Consider the following 20,557-nt stretch of genomic DNA (forward strand, 5'->3'; position numbering starts at 1 on the left):
TAAATAAAGATTAAATTTGATTTATTGCCTGTTATATTCTGAGGAGAAACTGAGATTGAACAAGATGATATTGACATGATAATTCAGTTGATTAAACAGTTAAATATTTTTGCTGTCTTTTCGATTGCTCCAGTACTGTATTACATTTGTTTTTAAATTAAAATTATATGTTTTTAGAAAAAAAAAGACTTTTATTTTGCTCTGGCGGTGTGACGTCATAAGGCTGCGCGCTCTCACGCGTCTGTGATTCGGCTGAAGAAAGGTGTGTGATTTTAATAGTTTAAAGTGTTTCAATCGACTAAACTCATTTAGAGTCGTATATTATTACACTGTGAAAACAAGTCTTAACCCGTGTCACATTGTTATGCTTTAACTAGTGTTATTAATGATGGTTAATGCTTGTAAAGTGTTCCCGAACAGAAGTAAGAGTGCGTCTCATTTCGCTCCCTATATAGTGAATCAGTTCATTTTAAACAAGACCTCGGTTACTGGTTAGTAGTGTTGGAGAAAACCGTAATGAATCAATTGAATCGCAAAATGATTCAGTGATTCGACCGAATCATCGCGTGCTGACGTCATCTGCTGTTTAAAACAGAGTAAATGCGATGAAAACAAACACAAACCTGTTTAATGATAACTTTTACTAACCAACTGAAAATGTTTTCCTGAAAGTGAAATCTATTACATATAATCTACACATCATTCAATACTAAATATACATCTTAATACACATGTAAACCAAATTCTGTCCTTTTATTAATTTGATTGCTAATGTTGTTTTTAATGTCATACATTTAAAGTCCATTAACTCTGACTCCCTTAGCAGTGTGCTGACTACTGAACTAGAGCTGATTATTTGTGTTAATTATTCTCATCTTAATCACAGATAAACTGAGGTCCATGTGAAACTTTTATAAAGATGGAGTTTATTAAAGAGGAAAGAGAAGACGTGAAGATTGAAGACACATTCAGAGTCAAACATGAAGAGACTGAGGAACAAACAGGTTAGTTTTTATTCTCAAAGCTGAACTCAGTTGATCATTATTAAAATGTCCAGCTCTACAGAACACATTAAACTCTAGTGTTGATATTTCCAGTTATTAATAAAAGTAGTCTTAATAGAAGGCTATTATATTATTAACAAAAAAAAAAAACTATTTCTGTGAAAGCAACAGTTAGTTTCCTAATTGTGAAAAATTATGTGATGGTGAATCGCTCCATCAAGATCAAGATAAGTGGAGATTTGTTGTTGTTTTTTGGCTTGTGACTTGATCTTTTGAATGTAATACAAAACTGCTATTACAAAACTGAACTTAGTTGAGAGGACACTGTGTTTCTAATGTTTTAGACCTAAATGTCTGTAAGAAACCAGTTCTGCTGGGTCTAAGTCTTGTGGTCCTCTAACATGATTTTTGATGAGATGTTTGATAACTGCCAGCTTAAAGATACAACTGCAATCAAAATTATTAGAGACTAATATTGTAGAAATGCAAGCTTTTCTAAGGATCTAGAATTTCATAAAATTGCATCTATAACAGTTTACTTGCATATAGGGCTGTGCGATATGAAAAAAAAAAAACCTATCATGATTTTATTTATCAATTTTGCGATTTCAATTTTAATCACTATTTTGACACACACAGACATGCTTTACAGTCATTAATGCAATCAGTATAAATTTGAAACATATTTCCAAAAGAAAACCAATGAGAGCTTTATCAAAAAGTTGTAACATGTCTCTAGAACAGACTCGAGTCAAAATAATCACTAAGTAAAGATGTCAAAGAAAATCTAGACATATGGCAAAATATTATAATAAAGAAATAAAATAAAACCCGTGTTCAGGGAGATGTTTTTTTTTTTTTTTTTTGCCATGCATCGGTCATAAATGTCACTGTAGTGGTGCCTCAGGTGTTATATCTTTTACCTTTACCTTTGTTTGATTTAAAAATCACCTGCTGTAGCAGACTGACAAAAAGTGTTTCATTCATCCAATTAAAACATTTTAGGGTAAAGATACACATCTATTTTTTTTTTACTTGAGACAATAAGTTATTTATTTTTCATTGGCTCAAGTAAAAAAATATAGATGTGAATCATTACCCCAATTTTTTTTTTTTAATTGGATGAATGAAACACTTTGCATCTTTGTTTTATTCGCACAAACATTATTTGATTTTAACATTTTGGAAAATGTATTTATGTAGCATACTTTTATTTAGTCTCACTGGTAAAGACCTTTTTTTTTGTTTAAAAGCAAATTTAAAAACTAAAATACTGAATGCTGATTAAGAAACATGTTATTGAATGTGTGTTGTTTGGATTGTAGAACTATGCAGTTATTGCCTTTAATGTCACATGGTTACACTTAATCTTTTAATTTAAGGCCAGTTCTTTGTAGTTTCAACCCAATTCAAAAACAAAAGCTAAATGTTGATGTCTGTACCATCTGTGTTTGTATTCAATGTAGGCTACTATACTGTGCAGTTACTGCTGTTAATTTCAGATGATTACAGTTATTGTTTTCAATAGCCAAAAGCAAGGTTGGCCTATTAAATACCAAATATCTTGTTTATGCACACTTTCCTTCTTTCTTGTTTGTTGCTTAAAAGATTAAAAAAAAATCGGAAATCGGTATCGGAATTGGCCATTTTGCTTGTAAAAAATCGGTATCGGAATCGGCCATGAAAAATCATGATCGGTGCATCCCTAATAGGGAACAGATTTGAGAAACTATCAAAAATGCGGGGCGTGGTCACATTAGAAGATAATGAAGGCAGACGTGAAAATGGATTACTTTAACACAGAATATTTGTTTTCGGTGGCACTTGTTTAGTTTAAAAGCAGACATGTCAAGCTTTCTATAGATATCTCTGTCACGTCTCTTCGTTGAGTATTCACGTTACAGTTACAGTTCATTTTAATGACACGTGTCTAAATGAAGATCAGCGCAGACAAAGGCTGCAGACAGCACACCTTGTTTGTTATCTTTATTTTATAAATGCACAAAGTTCTGTTGTTATTATGTCTGTATTCAAAAAAATGTTTGACCCTTTACAGATTTAATTGATCTATTGATCTTATCTGTACGATCAAAACTGAAAGTGTAATTTAAGTTCTTTTCGTGGTTATCAGGAGAAAATGCCTCATAACGCGTATCTGTGTTAATCGACTCCAGAGGGTTAAACTCAACCTTGTGAAGACAGAATGAGTTGTGGTCTTTGCCAACCCAGCACTTCATCACAACTTCTCTATACACAGGGTTCCCACCCTTCTTGAAAGTATTTGAAAGTGCTTGAATTTCAGACATATGGATTTAAGGCCTGGAAAGTACTTTAAAACTAACATAGGTCCTTGAAAGTGCTTGAATTAAATTTGAAATCAGTTTTGTTTGTGCTATTTTTAAAATTGTCCAATATGTGCTTCTGTCAAAAACAGAACTAAACAGGGGAGGTTATCTGTTTAATCTCTGACGCGATCGTGCGCAGCACCACAAAGTTGATTCTGTGCTTGCTTGATCTAATATTTTTTTTTTTTTTTTAGGGCCGGGACTTTAACGCGTTAATTGAGATGAATTAATTAGACAAAAAATAACGCATTAACTATGATTAATTAATTACAGAAAAAAATTCCCGCATTTTTAATAACTTATTTTTGCACCGCGGAACGTTTCTCACTAGATGAGTTTCGGCGGACCGACATAGTTGCCATGTCCGCTTATAATACGCGACTTTGTGCTTTTTTTTTTTTTTTTTTTGTAAGTCGCATTAAAACAGCACGGGTTGCGGGTTGCGTTTTTTTGGGCTTATTAAAGAATATATGGTTGCTTGTTAGGAAAGTCTGACAAGCAACTTCGTTTTCTTTACATCTATGGTGTACATTGATACTGATACATTGATTAACACTGTCTGCTTACAGATATAGCCAAATCAGTGCAATCATATATAAGTGCTGTGGCGTAACATTCGTCAAAACATTCCGCTGAATCCGCCCCCTTATCCCCTCATTGGAGTAAAATCACTTTCAACGTGCGGGCGGCGCGCTCTATGATCTACAGAAAACATGTATTTCAGTTTCTACAAACAATGCCTCCAACGAAGTGGAGAATTTTATTTTATTAAGCTAAATATGTTACAGCTCCCCTTAATGCTCTTGTCTTTCCCTTCTTGTCTTTTTGTCCTTTTCCTTCTCTCCAATCCAATTCAGCCTCACAGGTGATCGGAGATGAGGAAAGTGCATTCTCTCCGCTTTGTTGCAGTTCCCTGATTTTTTTTTATTTATCCTTTTTTTCCTAATCAGTTTATCCTTTTCTAATAAAGCAGTGGTTTTAGTTTAATATGTTGCAGGCTCATTTATTGTTAATAAATTATGATGCGGAAAATAAATAATCAAATAATATTGGGCTTGTTTTTGAAGATCCATTTGCTTTGCTTATTTGTCTCGCGAGAGTTGGCAACTGTGCGGACCGATTATACTGGAGCACCAACTAGCGTTCGCATATCACCGCAGCACATGGAGCCTCAAGTATCACCTCAACGCAAAACATATAGCAGCTAGCGTGGACTTTACACTTTATGTTGAACTATGTATTATTTTGTTGGTGCAACAGTTTATATTGAACTCTTTATTGTTTTGGCCAAGGTTATTGAGAGTTGGACTTAGTATGTTATGGCCTCTGAAGCAACAGAGAGATGTTTTCTAATAGTCAGGGTTTCCAATGTTCTGAATGTAATTGACAGTATTGTGTTTTACTTAAAAAAACTCTTTACAGAAGGTTCCAGCACCAATAAGCTTCCTGAATTTCTGAAATGTACTATTTCTAAATATGCTATTGCTACACTTCATGGCAAAAATTGCACTGGTCTGCTAGACTTGGTTGAACAAAAATAAACAATATTTTGTTGCTTATGTAATCAGTCATTATTCAATGGTACACTATAAATCCATGTGAAAAAAAAATACTTCTCACTGTTCTCAGGTCAAATATTTATATGCGATTAAAATGCGATTAATTTAGATTAATTAATTACAAAGCCTCTAATTAATTAGATTATTTTTTTTAATCGAGTCCCGGCCCTAGTTTTTTTAAATGTTGTAAATTTAAGTAGCAAATGAGAATAGCTAAAAAAAATCAATGCATATATATTTTGAGACAATAGGTCTTCTTTATGATTTTCAGTTTTGTTTATGATAATTAAAGCAACTGTTTTTAAATAACGAAAGAATATGTCAATTTATGGTATTTGGTGTAAAATGCGCCCCCGCTGTAGCGACTAAAGGCTCCATGATTAACGTGATAATTAATAGACTGCTGATTTTTCCATTTGCTGACATGATATGGTTAGATTCAGTTGCTTAATACCATATTATGTTGGGTGTCCTTGGAGATAATCACCACGTTTAGAATGAAACCATTATATTTAAAAACATGATATTAATAATGTGTACGCGCCGCGCGCTTCACATGGATGATTATATATCTATAGCATGTGGGCGTGGTCGCGTAAGAGTTGGTGAAGGGAGACGTGAAAGACTGGACATCGTGTTGGTTTCATATGGATTACTTTATTACTTAATATTTGTTGTCAATAAGACTTGCTTAGTTTAAAAGTATTTCTCTAGAAATATCTCTCATATCTCCTTGTGGAGTATTTGTTGAGTTTCAGTTCATTTTAATGATGCATTTCTAAATGAAGATCACGCAGACCAAGGCTGCAGACAGCACACTATGTTTGTTTTCTTTATTTTATAAATGCACAAAGTTTTCTTATTATGTGTGTATACAAATAAAAGTAGACCCTTTACAGATTCCATTGATGTATTGCTCTTACCTGTACGATCAAAACTGAAAGTGCAATTTAAGTTCTTTTTGGCAATATACCACAAAACGCTTAAATGCATAGACTGAACAAAAAAATATTTTTATTTTTAAAATGTGCAGAAAATAGTACAAACTCTGCTAAAGTGATTGTTTTGAACAAGTATTAACTTAAACATTAAATAAATAAATAAATGAATGAATTTTTAGGGTTAGTTCTCCCAAAAATTATTTGGGACATTGACATTACATTTAGCTGACGCTTTTATCCAAAGCGACTTACAATTGCTGTATATATGTCAGAGGTCACACGCCTCTGGAGCCCGGGTCTCTCACACCAAAGGCATGTGTCTTATCCACTGTGCCAACACCACCCCATTATGTCATTAATAACTCACCCTCATGTCGTTCCAAACCAGTAAGACCTCCTTTTATCTTCTGAACACAGTTTAAGATATTTTAGATTTAGTCCTAAAGCTCTCAGTCCCTCTATTGAAGCTGTGTGTACGGTCTACTGTCCATGTCCAGAAAGGTTAGAAAAACATCATCAAAGTAGTCCATGTGACATCAGAGGGTCCGTTAGAATATTTTGAAGCATCGAAAATACATTTTGGTCCAAAAATAGCACAAACTATGACTTTATTCAGCATTGTATTCTCTTCCGTGTCTGTTGTGAGAGAGTTCAAAACAAAGCAGTTTGTGATATCCGGTTTGTGAACGAATCATTCGATGTAACCGGATCTTCTTGAAACAGTTCACCAAATCGAACTGAATCGTTTTAAACAGTTCGCGTCTCCAATACGCATTAATCCACAAATTACTTAAGCTGTTAACTTTTTTAATGTGGCTGATACTCCCTTTGAGTTAAAGCAAACCAATATCCCGGAGTAATGAAGAGAGTGAAGAGAGAACTGAAGATGAACACCGAGCCTAGCCAGATAATGAACGAAAGATTGATTCGTTCTCTAGTCAAAATCCGGTTGCATCGGTTTTCAGATCACCAGTATTGATTGGAAGTTCGGTTCTTTTCCGCGAACTGGTTCTTCCGGACAGTTCGATTCAATAAACCGGTTGAAGAAAACGGTTCACCGGTTCTTTTGCGCTCAAAGTAATGACGTCATTTGCGATGATTGCCCTTGATTCAAGCCTTCGGTTTACCTGGGCTGTGTGTCGGTCTGCTTCACGCTGAATCACACATGCGCAGTATCATCAGCTCTTCGGTTCACGAATCGGACGCGCCTGACAGAAACGGTTCTTGACTCGACAACGAGTCAGTCTATTGTTCGTTATCTGGCTCGGCTCGGTGTTCATCTTCAGTTCTCTCTTCACAGCAGTTCAGTCAGTGTACTGTTTGAGTACATGAATTACTCGGAGATATTGGTTTGTTTGAACTCAGAGGGAGTGTCAGCCACATTAAAAAAGTTAACAGCTTAAGTCATTTGTGGATTAATACTTATTGGAGACGTGAACCGGTTTAAACGATTAAATTTGATTTGGTGAACTGGTTCAATCTAATCATTAGTTCACGAACCGGACATCACTGGACAGTAAACACAGTTTCAACGGAGGGACTGAGAGCTCTCGGACTAAATCTAAAATATCTTAAACTGTGCAGAAGATGAACAGAGGTGTCACGGGTTTGGAATGACATGAGGGTGAGTCATTAATGACATAATTTTCATTTTTGGGTGAACTAAACCTTTAAGTATTACCTATGGGGCTGTGTGGGCCTTTTACCCCATGCTGGGGTGCCTCTTCCCCCATGTGTGGGGTAAAAGGCCCCTCTTGCCACCACATACATTTATAGGATTTTTAAACAAAACAACTTGAATTAATAATTTTTTACACTAAATCAGTTGCTCCGATAATAGTCAATACAAAAATATTTTTGTATTTATTATTTTGTATGTATTATTTTGTAATATAACATATTTTAGGTGCAGTGAATAGCGCAGTTTTTCTTAAGGTGTGTCTTTAGCCCCGTTGTACCCTACCTCCTGCGTTCCTGTAATGTGTGTCCTGCTCCTGTATATGGCATATAATTTTCGTTTCTAACCACGAGATTTGCGTCCAGCGGGAACCCAGTTCCAAAGTCTAGTGCATTAACCTATGGAGAAGCAGTGATAATCAGGCTATCAGTCTCAATGCCGGGAAAGTGCAAATTCAATGGGATTTACAATAAAAAGGGATTTACAAAATAATTTTAACACGTCTCCAGAGGCATAGATTATGCAGGGGACATGTCCCCCCACTTTATATCACAGAAATTTGTCCTCTGCACTTTTTCGGTCAAGTGTGTTCGAATAGAGGTTTTCAAGAGCTGGTGTGAATAAATATAGATTTAAACTCAGAGACAGGACCGTCTGCGCATGACATGATATTTCATTCAGACCCAGAAGGCGAGATGAACATCAAGGAGCGCTAAACTCTCATGAAGTGTGTTTCATTCACACTCGAAGACGGAGGGTGCTCTTGCTCAGAAAGTCATACCAGGAAACTCCTAATATGGACAAAAGCATCCAGCTATTGCTGTATGAAAACAGTTGTTTTCACAGAAAAACAGACACTTTTGGAAACACGAACACAATTGCCACAATATATGTTTTTTCAAGTCAGCAGGTGATAAATAAAGTATATGAACAATGCAGTACTAATTGCATTTATTACAGTATATAATCTCTTCTGTTCACCAGGCCTGCATTTATTTGATCCAAAGTACAGTAAAACTACAATTTAGAAAAATTTTACTAGCCTGTTTAAAATAACTTTTCTATTTGAATATATTTCTAAATGTAATTTGAGATTTTAAAGTTGAATTTTTAGCATCAGTACTCCAGTCACATGATCCTTCAGAAATAATTCTGGCATTCTGATTTGCTGCTAAAAACATAAATGCTGAATTTTGGATCCTTCTATTCATCAAAGAATACTGAAAAATGTACTCATCTGTTTTAAAATATTGATCATCAGCAAATCATCATATTAGACTGATTTCTGAAGGATGAGACATTGAAGACTGGAGTAATGATGCTCAAAATTCAATTTACAATAAGTTCAAATAGAAAAAAGTTATTTTAAATAGTAACAATATTTCACAATTGCTTTTGCTGTACTTTGGATCAAATAAATGCAGCCTTGTTGAGCAGAAGAGACTTCTTTCAAAACATTAAAAATGTTATTAAAAAACTGTAGACTGGTAGGCTATATTGATTACAGAAATGTTACATTGTAATGTTTTATATTATATTGCAATGTTATGTATGTGTGTGTGTGTGTATATATATATATATATATATATATATATATATATATATATATATATATATATATATATATATATGTGTTTGTGTATAAATGTATATGTGTGTGTGTGTGTGTGTGTGTGTGTGATTTCTGTCCCCCTCACTTCTGAAAAGATGGCTATGCCCCTGCACGTCTCTATTGATGAATGTGCAAATGTTAACAGGTTTTACTGTTATTAAAACATTTAACAACTTTTTATTTAAAAAAAGCTGAGACAAATTATTTCTTAATTTAAAAACTCTTTAAAAACCAGTGTAATGCATTTTTTTTTATCAATATTTCAGAAACTGCATTTGAATATTACAAGTATTGAATTTAATGGATTTCAAGTCCTTTAAACACGACTGTCTAAAACGGTTTAATTTTATAAAACCTACACATTCAAAACATCATTATTACTCTGACATTTCTTTATGTAAATATTAAGTTCAAGTGAAATGGTAAGTACAGTAAGGACTTTCTTGATGTGCTGGGGTTGTGAATTTCAAAGGTGATTGATAAAAAAAAAATGGTGCTTTAAAAAGTCCTTGAAAGTCCTTGAATCTGGTGTTCATGAAAGAGTGGGAACCCTGTATACAGCTAGGATCGTCCACCATTGCTCCTTCTAGGACAGACAAGAACCTTAGAGTTGTGACTGATGATCAGCTAAGCTTCACAGATCATATTACTACAACGGCTGGGTCCTGCAGATTTGCTTTATACAACATTAGGAAGATTAGACCCTTCTTATCAGAGCCACACAGCTCTTGTTCTCTCCAGACTGGACTATTGTATTTCTTTCTTAGCAGGCCTTCCGGCATGTACTATTGAGACTCTGCAACTGATCCAGGATGGTGCGGCAAAAGTAGTCTTCAATGAGCTTTTTTAAGGCTTGTTACAGCACTTGAATACTGTTACCTTTATATAGGTCTGAATTGCTTCTATTTGCTATTTTCATTTGTATGTTTTTTTAATGTAATGTAAATGTAACTATCTTCTAAACTAAAAAGAAAAATGTGTGATCTTTGGCGTATGCGACACCATGAACTAAATTACTCTAATTTAAAAACAAAATTACTAGGGTTGTGAAATACTCCAAAACTAATCTAACAACAAGAACACCAATCTAATCCAAAATCAAAGCAAACAGCAATGTAATAAATCAGATCAGAATTTATCTGAAATAAAAACCTTTTGTAACATTATATGCAATACCATTAAAAGGCTTGTCAATATAATTTTTATTTTTATTTTTTTATTGGGGTCGGGGGTTATTGTAGAAATTAATACTTCTATTTAGCAAGGATGCTTTAAATTGACAGACATTTATAATGCTACAAGAGATTTATATTTCAGATAAATTCTGATCTTCTGAACTGATTTGCTGCTTATGATTATTATCATTATTATTATAATTGAAACAGCTGAATATATTTTTTTCAGGTGTCTTTGATGAATAGAACATCAAAGACACCTGAACAAATTATATTCAGCTGTTTCAATAATAATGATAATAATTATGTCTTTTGGAGCAGCAAATCAGTATATTAGAATGAAATGATTTCTGAAAGATCATGTGACTGGAGTAATGATGCTAAAAATTCAGCCTTCACAGGAATAAATTACATTTTAAAATATATTAAAATAAAAAAGTTTTTTAAAATAAATAGTTACTGTTTTTTGCTGTACTTTGGATCAAATACATGCAGGCTTGATGAGCAGAAGATACTTCTTTAAAGACAATGTTACTGTTCAAACATGTTTGAGTGGTAGTGTATATTGTGAATAAAATGAATTTATGAAAACATCTAATCACTTAACTTGATTTTGTCTCTTATCCTTGTTACACACTTACGAAAGGAGATGTTATGCAGAATGATGTGTCCTTCCGTTAATTTTCATATAGTAATTAAATGGTTTCTCTGTCATCTCATTTTGTCAAATATATCTATTTGTATAAATTAATTATATAATAATTGTATTTACATAATATTATTTCCCAAAGCTGAAATGATTAGACTATCTTTTATTTATTTATGTAAAACAGTATTTTAACTGTCTAAGATAAATCTAAGACATATAAACTAGGGCCGGGACTTTAACGCATTAATTGAGATTAATTAATTACACAAAAAATAACGCGTTAACTAAGATTAATTAATTACAGAAAAAAAATTCCAGATTATACTGGAGCACCAACTAGCGTTCGCATATGACTGCAGCACATCGAGCCCATAGACAGTAAAAGAAAGATCGAGCCTCAAGTATCACCTCAACTCAAAACAAATAGCAGCTAGCGTGGACTTTACACTTTATGTTGAACTGTGTATTATTTTGTTGGTGCAACTGGCACTTTATGTTGAACTCTTTATTGTTTTGGCCAAGGTTATTGAGAGTTGGACTTAGTATGTTATGGCCTTTGAAGCAACAGAGAGATGTTTTCTAATAGTCAGGGTTTCCAATGTTCTGAATGTAATTGACAGTATTGTGTATTACTTAAAAAAACACTTTAAAGAAGGTTCCAGCACCTATTTCACGAGTTTCTGAAATGTACTATTTCTAAATGTTTTCCAAATATGCTATTGCTACACTTAATGGCAAAAATTGCATTGGTCTGCTAGACTTTGTTGAACAAAAATAAACAATATTTTGTTGCTTAAGCTTATGTATTCAGTCATTATTCAATGGTATACTATAAATCCATGTGAAAAAAATTACTTCTCACTGTTCTCAGGTCAAATATTAATATGCGATTAAAATGCGATTAATTTCGATTAATTAATTACAAAGCCTCTAATTAATTAGATTAATTTTTTTAATCGAGTCCCGGCCCTAATATAAACTAATCTAACACATAAGCACACACACACTCACACATTCACACAAGTTGCAGGTAGATCGAAAGTTAGGGAAAGATGAGTTTAAGAGAATGGAAATGTGGAATCCCAAGTTTACAGCAATACGTTAAATTGCATAGACATGAACAGCCATCAATCACTTAATTAACCCTCGCATTGAGTTCCTCTATGAGGTTAAAATTATATTAGATACACCAGTACAAATGTCTGAAAGTACATTGCCTGTGCAAAGGTGTCCCTTTGTTGTCGTTGAAAGGGGGTTTCCGATGTCGCTGATTGGCTGGAAGTTCAGTAATCGCTGAAGTGACGTCTTGGGAAGCCCGTGGTTGGGCGTTGGCTGAAGATGCAGAGTTGTGTGGCTGGTTGAAGTTGAACTCGGTTACAAAACTTAACTCAGAACACAAAACTCTCAAATGGAAAAGAAAAGAAGTAAAGTTTGACGAGACTAGGTGGTGTTTCTTCTCATCGTGGCTAAGTAGCATCAGGCGTGCAGGCCGAAGCACGCTGGAACCGCGCTCAAAGAACAATGATGACAAACATCATGGCTAAAAGCTAGAGCTAAGAAGCAAAAGCTAAAAGCAAACTAAAAGCAGGCATGACTAATAGCAGAAGCTAAACGCATAGCTAAAAACTAAATGCAAGATTTTATGGTGTCCTAAGTATTTAAACTGGCCTGTTGGCCACACCTTAAATGTTGTCTTGACCAATCAGATATTGTCTTGGCTCGGGGGTATCATAAATCATATGTTATCTTATCAAGCACATGGTCCAAATTTTCCCGCTCTTGCAGGGTCTAATTTTGGACATGATTCCTAACAAGAATATGATACATTTGACAAATAACTGATGGTCATGACTGTTTCAAGCAAGCAGATTCAATCACACACATACCAAACAGGATTATGAATCTTTAAGCACAGCCCTGATCGACTCTTTAATCGTCTGGTTCGAGTCAGATCGGCTACAATCGTTAGAATAATTGACTATCAAAATAATTGTTTGTTGCAGCCCTAATTTTTAAGTACTTAAAGCAGAACCAATAAGGGAGCTCTTGATAATTGTTGTGACACAGCTCTTGTAAATTAACATTACTTTTTGTTTGGTGTCTATCTGTTAGAAGCCAAGTAATCTCATATTACATTAAGTTATCGACCTTGCAGATGCCATAATCACACACAAACACTCACTCTCTTTTTTTTATGGTGGGCGTTTACACAGTTGGTTAGAGCAGAGCTGATTGGGGAGAACGGAGGTGCGCTCACTCTATTGGTTAGTAAGACCGTCACTCAAGGGTGACAGCTCTGGAACAGAGTAATATCATGTCCACATCGCAGGCTTAACGATTAGCAAAATCACAATGTCTCAGATCGCGACTGTGATTTGATTAATTGGTGAAGTGAGGATCATCATAAGACCTTTGTGATGTTAAATTGTGAAGATTTTGAGTTTTCATCAAGGGGTGTCTCTCTGGCGGCCTCACAAATTTTGTTGTTTTGTTGTGAAACAGCAAGTTGCTGTAACTCAGGCAAGCAATGTCTAATCTGCCCCAAGCTTCACATGTTTGACAAGAGTCCTGTCCTGAACACATCAACATAACCCGTATTCGGTTATAGCTATAGCGCCACCTACTGGCAACAAGAAGTGACATGGTTAACACTGTTTAGGAACATATTAAAAAGTGTCAGCAAGTGCTAAATAGGTTGGCAACATGCTAGAAACATAATAAAACATGCTAGCAACACTTAGCTAAGTGCTAAAGCATGCTACTAATGCAGTGATAAAGAAAGTTGCTGTATCTAAGGCAAGCAATGTCCAATCTGCCCTAAGCTTCACATATTTGACAAGAGTCCTGTCCTGAACACATCATCATGCCCAAATTCAGTTATAGTCATAGCGCCACCTGCTGGTAACAGGAAGTGACATGGTTTACATTTATGGACTTCTAGCAACATAATAAAAAGCATCAACAAGTGTGTAATAGGCTGGCAACATTTTAGAAGTATGCTAAAAGCTAGCAACACTTAACTAAGTGTTAAAACATGCTATTAATGCAGTGAAACTAGAACATTACTATAACTTGTCCATACAATGTCCAATCTGCCTCAAACGTTTGATTAGAGTCCTGGCCTGAAAACATCTAAAGGCTAATATTAAATTATAGCGCCACCTGCTGGCAACAGGAAATGTTGTTATTTTAAATAACCTAATCCTCAGGTCGTTTGACTGAATGCTTGGTGATTAAATATGCTTTAAGTATTCAAGTGTGCAGACAGTTTATTATTTGAGATTTTCAGTCTTGTTTGTCTGGCACCTTGGTGATCGTGAGTGCGGTGTAACTCCTCCTATATAACTTAAAATTATAACATAAACTTATAACATGTATAACATAAAATTTCTGATCTGCCCTAAACTTCACGTTTGATAAGATTCCTGGGCCTGTACTCATAAAGATTCTAAGAATCCTCTCAGAAAACTCTTAATTTAGTTTAAAACCTTTTACGTTGGAGTCTTAGCTTAAGAGCGATTAGGGATCGATCTGAGAGCAACTCTGAGTAAGGAAAAGACAAAAACTTTCATCTTAGTGAGAACGCGGGGTTGACCCCGTTGCTATGTATGATACAATCTTTTGAAGACTGTGATTGGTTGGTTGTCCAACCAATGAAAAAGATTGATTTTAAGTATAGGGTCTATTCTAATTCTCACTTTGAATTTACATGCGTAATTTATCCTATTTGACCGTTCTCTCTCTCTCACACACACACACACACACACATTATATGTGTGTATATCCTTTTTTTATTTACCATGCTTTTAATTTCCTATAAGATATTTGATTGGCGCAGAATGATAAAAATTGCTCGACTCTTTCCAATTACAGTGATTGCTGTCCTATTTAAGTGGCGGTTTGAATGTTGGTTTTAATGTATCAAACATGGAATCAAAACCAAGAAGGGCGAGAAAACCAAACTGGACAGAGGAACAGTGTTTACTGTTAGCCCAGTTAGTGGATGAACACAAGGCCATTCTTAAAGGAAAATTCGGACCAGGTGTCACAGCAAGGGACACGAAGCAGACATGGGAGCGTATAGCACAAACTATTAACGGTTCATTCCCTCTGCTTGTGCGCACCTATAAATTTGCTATAGTGTTGCACGGTGCACCGATGCTTCAAAAGTATCGTCATACGTCACGATACCTAAATTTATTAGTATTGATACTTCAAAGAATGACTGAGTTCCAGATTTGAAAGAGACGTATTTCATGTTGGTGAAATGCACGCTTCCAGTGCCTCCCTATGGACGTCTGTGTTTTCTTTTCACGCAAGCAGCAAAAAAGCACTACAGCGAGATGTCTGCATTAATGGCTTTACAAAACTGATTTGACTTTACTAAAATGTGTGCATAATCACATTAAATAGTTTAGATAAGTTGTTCAGATGAACAAAGCACAAGATTTTTTTGCATAATTAACATTTTAATTGTTTGGTCAGACAGTTCATATATAATATTCACATTAATCGGGGCTTAAACATGGAGTTATGTTCTGTATGCTAAATATGAAAACGAAAAAAGCGTATCTGCACAGCACCTATAACTTGCTTTGTATCTGCTGATTGCTGATCGAGATTTACATGCTTGGCTCACTCATTTCATTCATAAACGAGATGTATCAGATCATTCAGCTCGTTCACGAATGAGAAGGTCCCTCGATCTCGTTCAGTGAAGGGCAGATTCGTTCACTACATTCAACAAATCACATGCTCTGTCACATCTTGAGTAACTCTTTGACAGTATGAAGCAGTTCACAGAGCTGTCCACGAGCTGCGCATGCGCTGCTGTGGAGGGAGGAACTTTTACTGTCTATGGGAACTTCAGTGAACAAGAAAGTCTAGTAGCAACGTATCTTCCGTGATGTCCCCGATACGCGGGTCCGGGTGGGTAAAGAAATGTTACTTTATTTGTGGGCTGGGGCGGGCCAAATAATTTCATAAAAGCGGGACCCGCATCACTAGACTGCATCTGCGAGCACAAGTGGTACTGTGGCCGCCGGTCCACGACTGGTACAAAAAGATGACGCTCAATAAAGATGATGCTCAATAAAGCTCACTGGCTGAGTTTTCTCCTCTGAAAGAAAAGGTTGCATAACTGACAGAATAAGTTACAATATCTAGATAATGCTGCTACATTTTATTAGCTTTTTTTTTTTTTTTACTTGAATGCCATTGCTTAAATTGATATTATTTATCTTTTGACATTTAAACTTCTGAGTTCAGAAACATTGTTTAATATAATCGCTGTTCATATTTTTATTCAAAGTTCAGAATCAAGATAAATTTATTACTCTAATGTTTCTTATGATAACTGCGTTAATGCTGCTAAATGTATTATTTCTTTACCTTGAATGTCATTGCTTTATTTATTTATTTATATTTTTATATTTTGTTCAAATGTTTAATATATCTGCTGTTCATAAGTTCATTTATTAGTGAGTTATATGATTAGAATTTTGTCCCGGTTTTAAAATAAAGCACAGCAATGATATTTGAGAGTGTATTTTCCCTTTTCAGGAAAAGTATCGAAAAAGTATCGAAATCGCAATTCTTGACTAGGTATCGGTATCGAAACAATAATTTTGGTATCCTGACAACACTAGTCTTCTATATTCATAAATGCAGTTTTTTTAGCCTGCAAGGAGGGAATGTCCAGTGGAAACTAAATGAACTGCGACACAATAAGATGTTCTGAAAGTGCTGTAATTGTTTGTGTGATCACTCTGCTTGCAGAAGGTTGTGACAGACCCAAATCATCACTATTGAATTGTTGCATTTTCCCAGTTGACAAATATTGTAATGTAGTGATTACTTTAATTTCTGGCGCTATGACATTTCTGCGCTGTGTCAGAGATGTTAGCACGTCTCTAATAAGATCAGTCACAAACATGATCCCTGCACGATCTCATCTATAGCGTCTTATTAACTCACTGTCATCCATTGTCTGCAACACATTTCTTCTGCCTCTTCTTCTTTCTGCCATTTTCTCCTCTGCTAAAGAAACTCTTAAGCATCTTAAAAGTCCTCTTCTGTGCTCCTAACAAGTTTGACCTTAAGATCCCTTCTGAATTACTTTTCTCTTTACTAGGATTTTTTCTTTAATTTTAAGAGTAAACGCCCACATTTCTAAGAATTTTCTTAGAATTTTGTCACTAGGAGCTACTTTTTGCATTAAGATTCTTTATGAATACGGGCCCTGGTCTCAACTGATCTTTAGGCCAATATTTATTTAGTCTTAGCGCCACCTCTCGGCAACAGGAATTTACTTCTTTTACACTAACTTAAACATGCAATGTCTAATCTGACCAAAACTTTGCATGTTTGGAAAGAGTCTTGGCCTGAACACATGTACATTTACTGTTGGCAGCAGGAAATGTGGCTCAAATATTTACCATTTTATAAGCATATGGCCCAATGTTCGCTGTTCTCCCATGGCAACGGGTGGTGCTGAGCCCGGGTGCGAGGGCCCTTTCATCGCTTCTTGCTGCTTTAATTGATATTTTATCTGTATTTAATGTTCTACCGTTAGTGTTACCTGTCTGCACCGAGCGTCTTAGAGTAATGCAATTAAATTCTCTGTATGTATGTACTGTACATGTGGAAGAATTGACAATAAAGCAGACTTGACATGACTTACGTTGTCTATACATTAATTTGGAGATTCAATGTGAAGTTGACAATATATACAATAATTTATTTTCTGAAAATATGCAATTAATATTTTTTTTAATGATTGACAGCATTAGTCTAAATGTTTAGATGTCTGTTGTTTTGTGTAATTAAACTAGTATTTGTCTCTTTTTACCTCAGACCTGATGGCACTGAAAGAGGAGAGTCAAGGACTGAATGAAACGGAAGAGAAAGATAAAAATGAGAAACATCATGATTTCAAAACTGAAGAAAAATCAATTAGTTGTTCACAGACTGAAAAGACTCAGAAATTACAAACTAAAACCCTTAATTACAACATAATTCACATTGGAGAGAAACCTTACACCTGCAAAATGTGTGGAAAGTGTTTTACACATAAAAATAACCTTAATGTCCACATGAGAATTCACACTGGAGAGAAACCTTACACCTGCAAAGTGTGTGGAAAGTGTTTTACTCTGAAAAATCACCTTAATGTCCACAAGAGAATTCACAGTGAAGAGAAACCATTCATATGCCCTCATTGTGGAAAGAGATTTAAACAGAAAAATACCCTTAATGTCCACATGAGAATTCACACTGGAGAGAAACCTTACACCTGTGAGCTGTGTGGAAAGTGTTTTACACATAAAAATACCCTTAATGTCCACAAGAGAATTCACACTGGAGAGAGACCTTACACCTGCAAATTGTGTGGAAAGTGTTTTGCACATAAACGTACCCTTAATGTCCACATGAATATTCACACTGGAAAGAAACCTTACACCTGTAAAGTGTGTGGAAAGTGTTTTACACAGAAATATCAGCTTAATGTCCACAAGAGAATTCACAGTGAAGAGAAACCATTCATATGCCCTCAGTGTGGAAAGAGATTTAAACAGAAAAATAGCCTTAATGTCCACAAGAGAATTCACACTGGAGAGAAACCTCACACCTGTGAGCTGTGTGAGAAGAGTTTCACACGATTTGGAGAGCTTAAGATTCACAAGAGAATTCACACTGGAGAGAAACCATTCTTATGCCCTCAGTGTGGAAAGAGATTTACACAGAAATATACCCTTAATGTCCACATGAGAATTCACACTGGACAGAAACCTTACACTTGCAAAGTGTGTGGAAAGTGTTTTACTCTGAAAAGTCACCTTAATGCCCACAAGAGAATTCACACTGGAGAGAAACCATTCATATGCCCTCAGTGTGGGAAGAGATTTAAACAGAAAAATACCCTTAATGTCCACATGAGAATTCACACTGGAGAGAAACCTTACACCTGCAAATTGTGTGGAAAGTGTTTTACACATAAAAATACCCTTAATGGCCACATGAGAATTCACACTGGAGAGAAACCTTACACCTGCAAAATTTGTGGAGAGTGTTTTACACAGAAAAATCACCTTAATGTCCACATGAGTATTCACACTGGAGAGAAACCTTTTATCTGCAAACTCTGTGGAAAGAATTTCTCACATAACATATACCTAAAGAATCACATGAGGATTCACAACTAGAGAGAATCCGTTCGCATGTGGTCAGTGTGGATAGAGTTTCAGATATAAAGAAAGCCTTAATAATCACATTAAGTTTCATTCAAGAGAGAACAGTTTTAAATGTCATCAGTGTGAAATGAGTTTCACAGAGAGGAAACATCTTAAGAATCATGTTAAAATTCACGTCTGAGAAAAGCCTTTACTGTGCCATCTCTGTGGAAAGAGAACTTTGCTCAACTGGAGGACACCTCGAGAAACACTTGAGAATTCGGCTGGTCTCCATGTTTGGAAACCTATAGTCCCAGTCAAAATCAGTCAGTCCAGTATGGGATGACAATAGCAAAGAAAATACTATTTTGAAGATGTGAAAAAGTTTGTACACAAATTTGAGATGTGGCTAACAGAGTTTAGCAGTGTGCTACATATGGAGAAATTCTGATGTGAAATTGCTGGTAAACTGAAGAGATTCTTACAGATATGGAAACCCTTTTAAATATCTTGAAGGTGATAACTGATTATTAATTTCAACACTCTAGACAAGGGATAGGCAATGATGGTTCTGGGTACCACTGTCCTGCAGATTTTAGGTCCAACCCTAATCAAACACACCTGAACAAGCTAATTAAAGTCTACAAAGTTACAAGGGCTACAGGCAGGTGTTGGTTTTTTCAAGGTTTGAGGTAAACTCTGTAGGACATCGTCACTCCAGGACCACATTGCCTATCCCTGATCTGGACATATTCTCTGTGTGGTGTGAAAGAGTATGTCTAGTAAGGTTATCAAGCAGCTATTGAATAATTGGATAATATTTTGTACTGGAATTTTATTTTATATAGCCCCCCTCCCAATTTTAGAAAACTTTTGAGGCATCATAAAGAAGAAGATGTGACAAAGAAGACCTAAAAGACATCCAAACAATTTGACCAATAACATGCAGGTATTGTTCATAATTGACTGATTGTGGGGCTGCGCGTGAGAAGTTGAGAACTACAAGGAACGATCAAAGCGGTGCAAACGTGTTTGTTCGGTCGATTGACTTGAATCATTGCTGCACACCAATCAAAAAAAGACACCAAAGTAGGATCGAGAGACCAAATCGAAAGCATTAGGAGCTGTCTGCTCTGCTCTCTATAGCTCATGAATGTCACACAACCTGGATATTTTAGGCAATATTAAAATCCTGGCCGGGACGTGTCCCATATGAACGGCGCATGTGGCCACTCTATTGAGTATAGACTGCTTACCTGTGCTCCCACTTTCCAGTGATCACTCCGGTGTATTCTCCAAGTTCCTGTTTTCCTTGTCATCCAGTTGTCATCGTGTGTATAAGTGCTCCATGTGTGGTTGTAGCTCCATGTAGCTTTGCTTTTCTGTTGAATCTCCATCTTACTATCACTCTCTGTTGTCTAAA

At 35.5% G+C, this 20,557-nt stretch overlaps 1 protein-coding gene across 1 annotated transcript; it reads left to right on the plus strand.

Moving 5' to 3' along the window:
• The first annotated feature begins 622 nt into the window (after positions 1 to 622).
• Positions 623 to 19,979, plus strand: LOC127969302 (gastrula zinc finger protein XlCGF26.1-like). The gene is made up of 2 exons (XM_052571165.1): positions 623 to 1,004; positions 17,819 to 19,979. Exons 1-2 carry the CDS (start codon positions 920 to 922, stop codon positions 19,165 to 19,167), a joined length of 1,434 nt encoding a protein of 477 aa, XP_052427125.1. The 5' UTR covers positions 623 to 919; the 3' UTR covers positions 19,168 to 19,979.
• The last annotated feature ends 578 nt before the right edge of the window (positions 19,980 to 20,557 follow it).

The sequence above is a fragment of the Carassius gibelio genome, chromosome A4 (assembly GCF_023724105.1).
Source record: "Carassius gibelio isolate Cgi1373 ecotype wild population from Czech Republic chromosome A4, carGib1.2-hapl.c, whole genome shotgun sequence".
NCBI lineage: Eukaryota > Metazoa > Chordata > Actinopteri > Cypriniformes > Cyprinidae > Carassius > Carassius gibelio.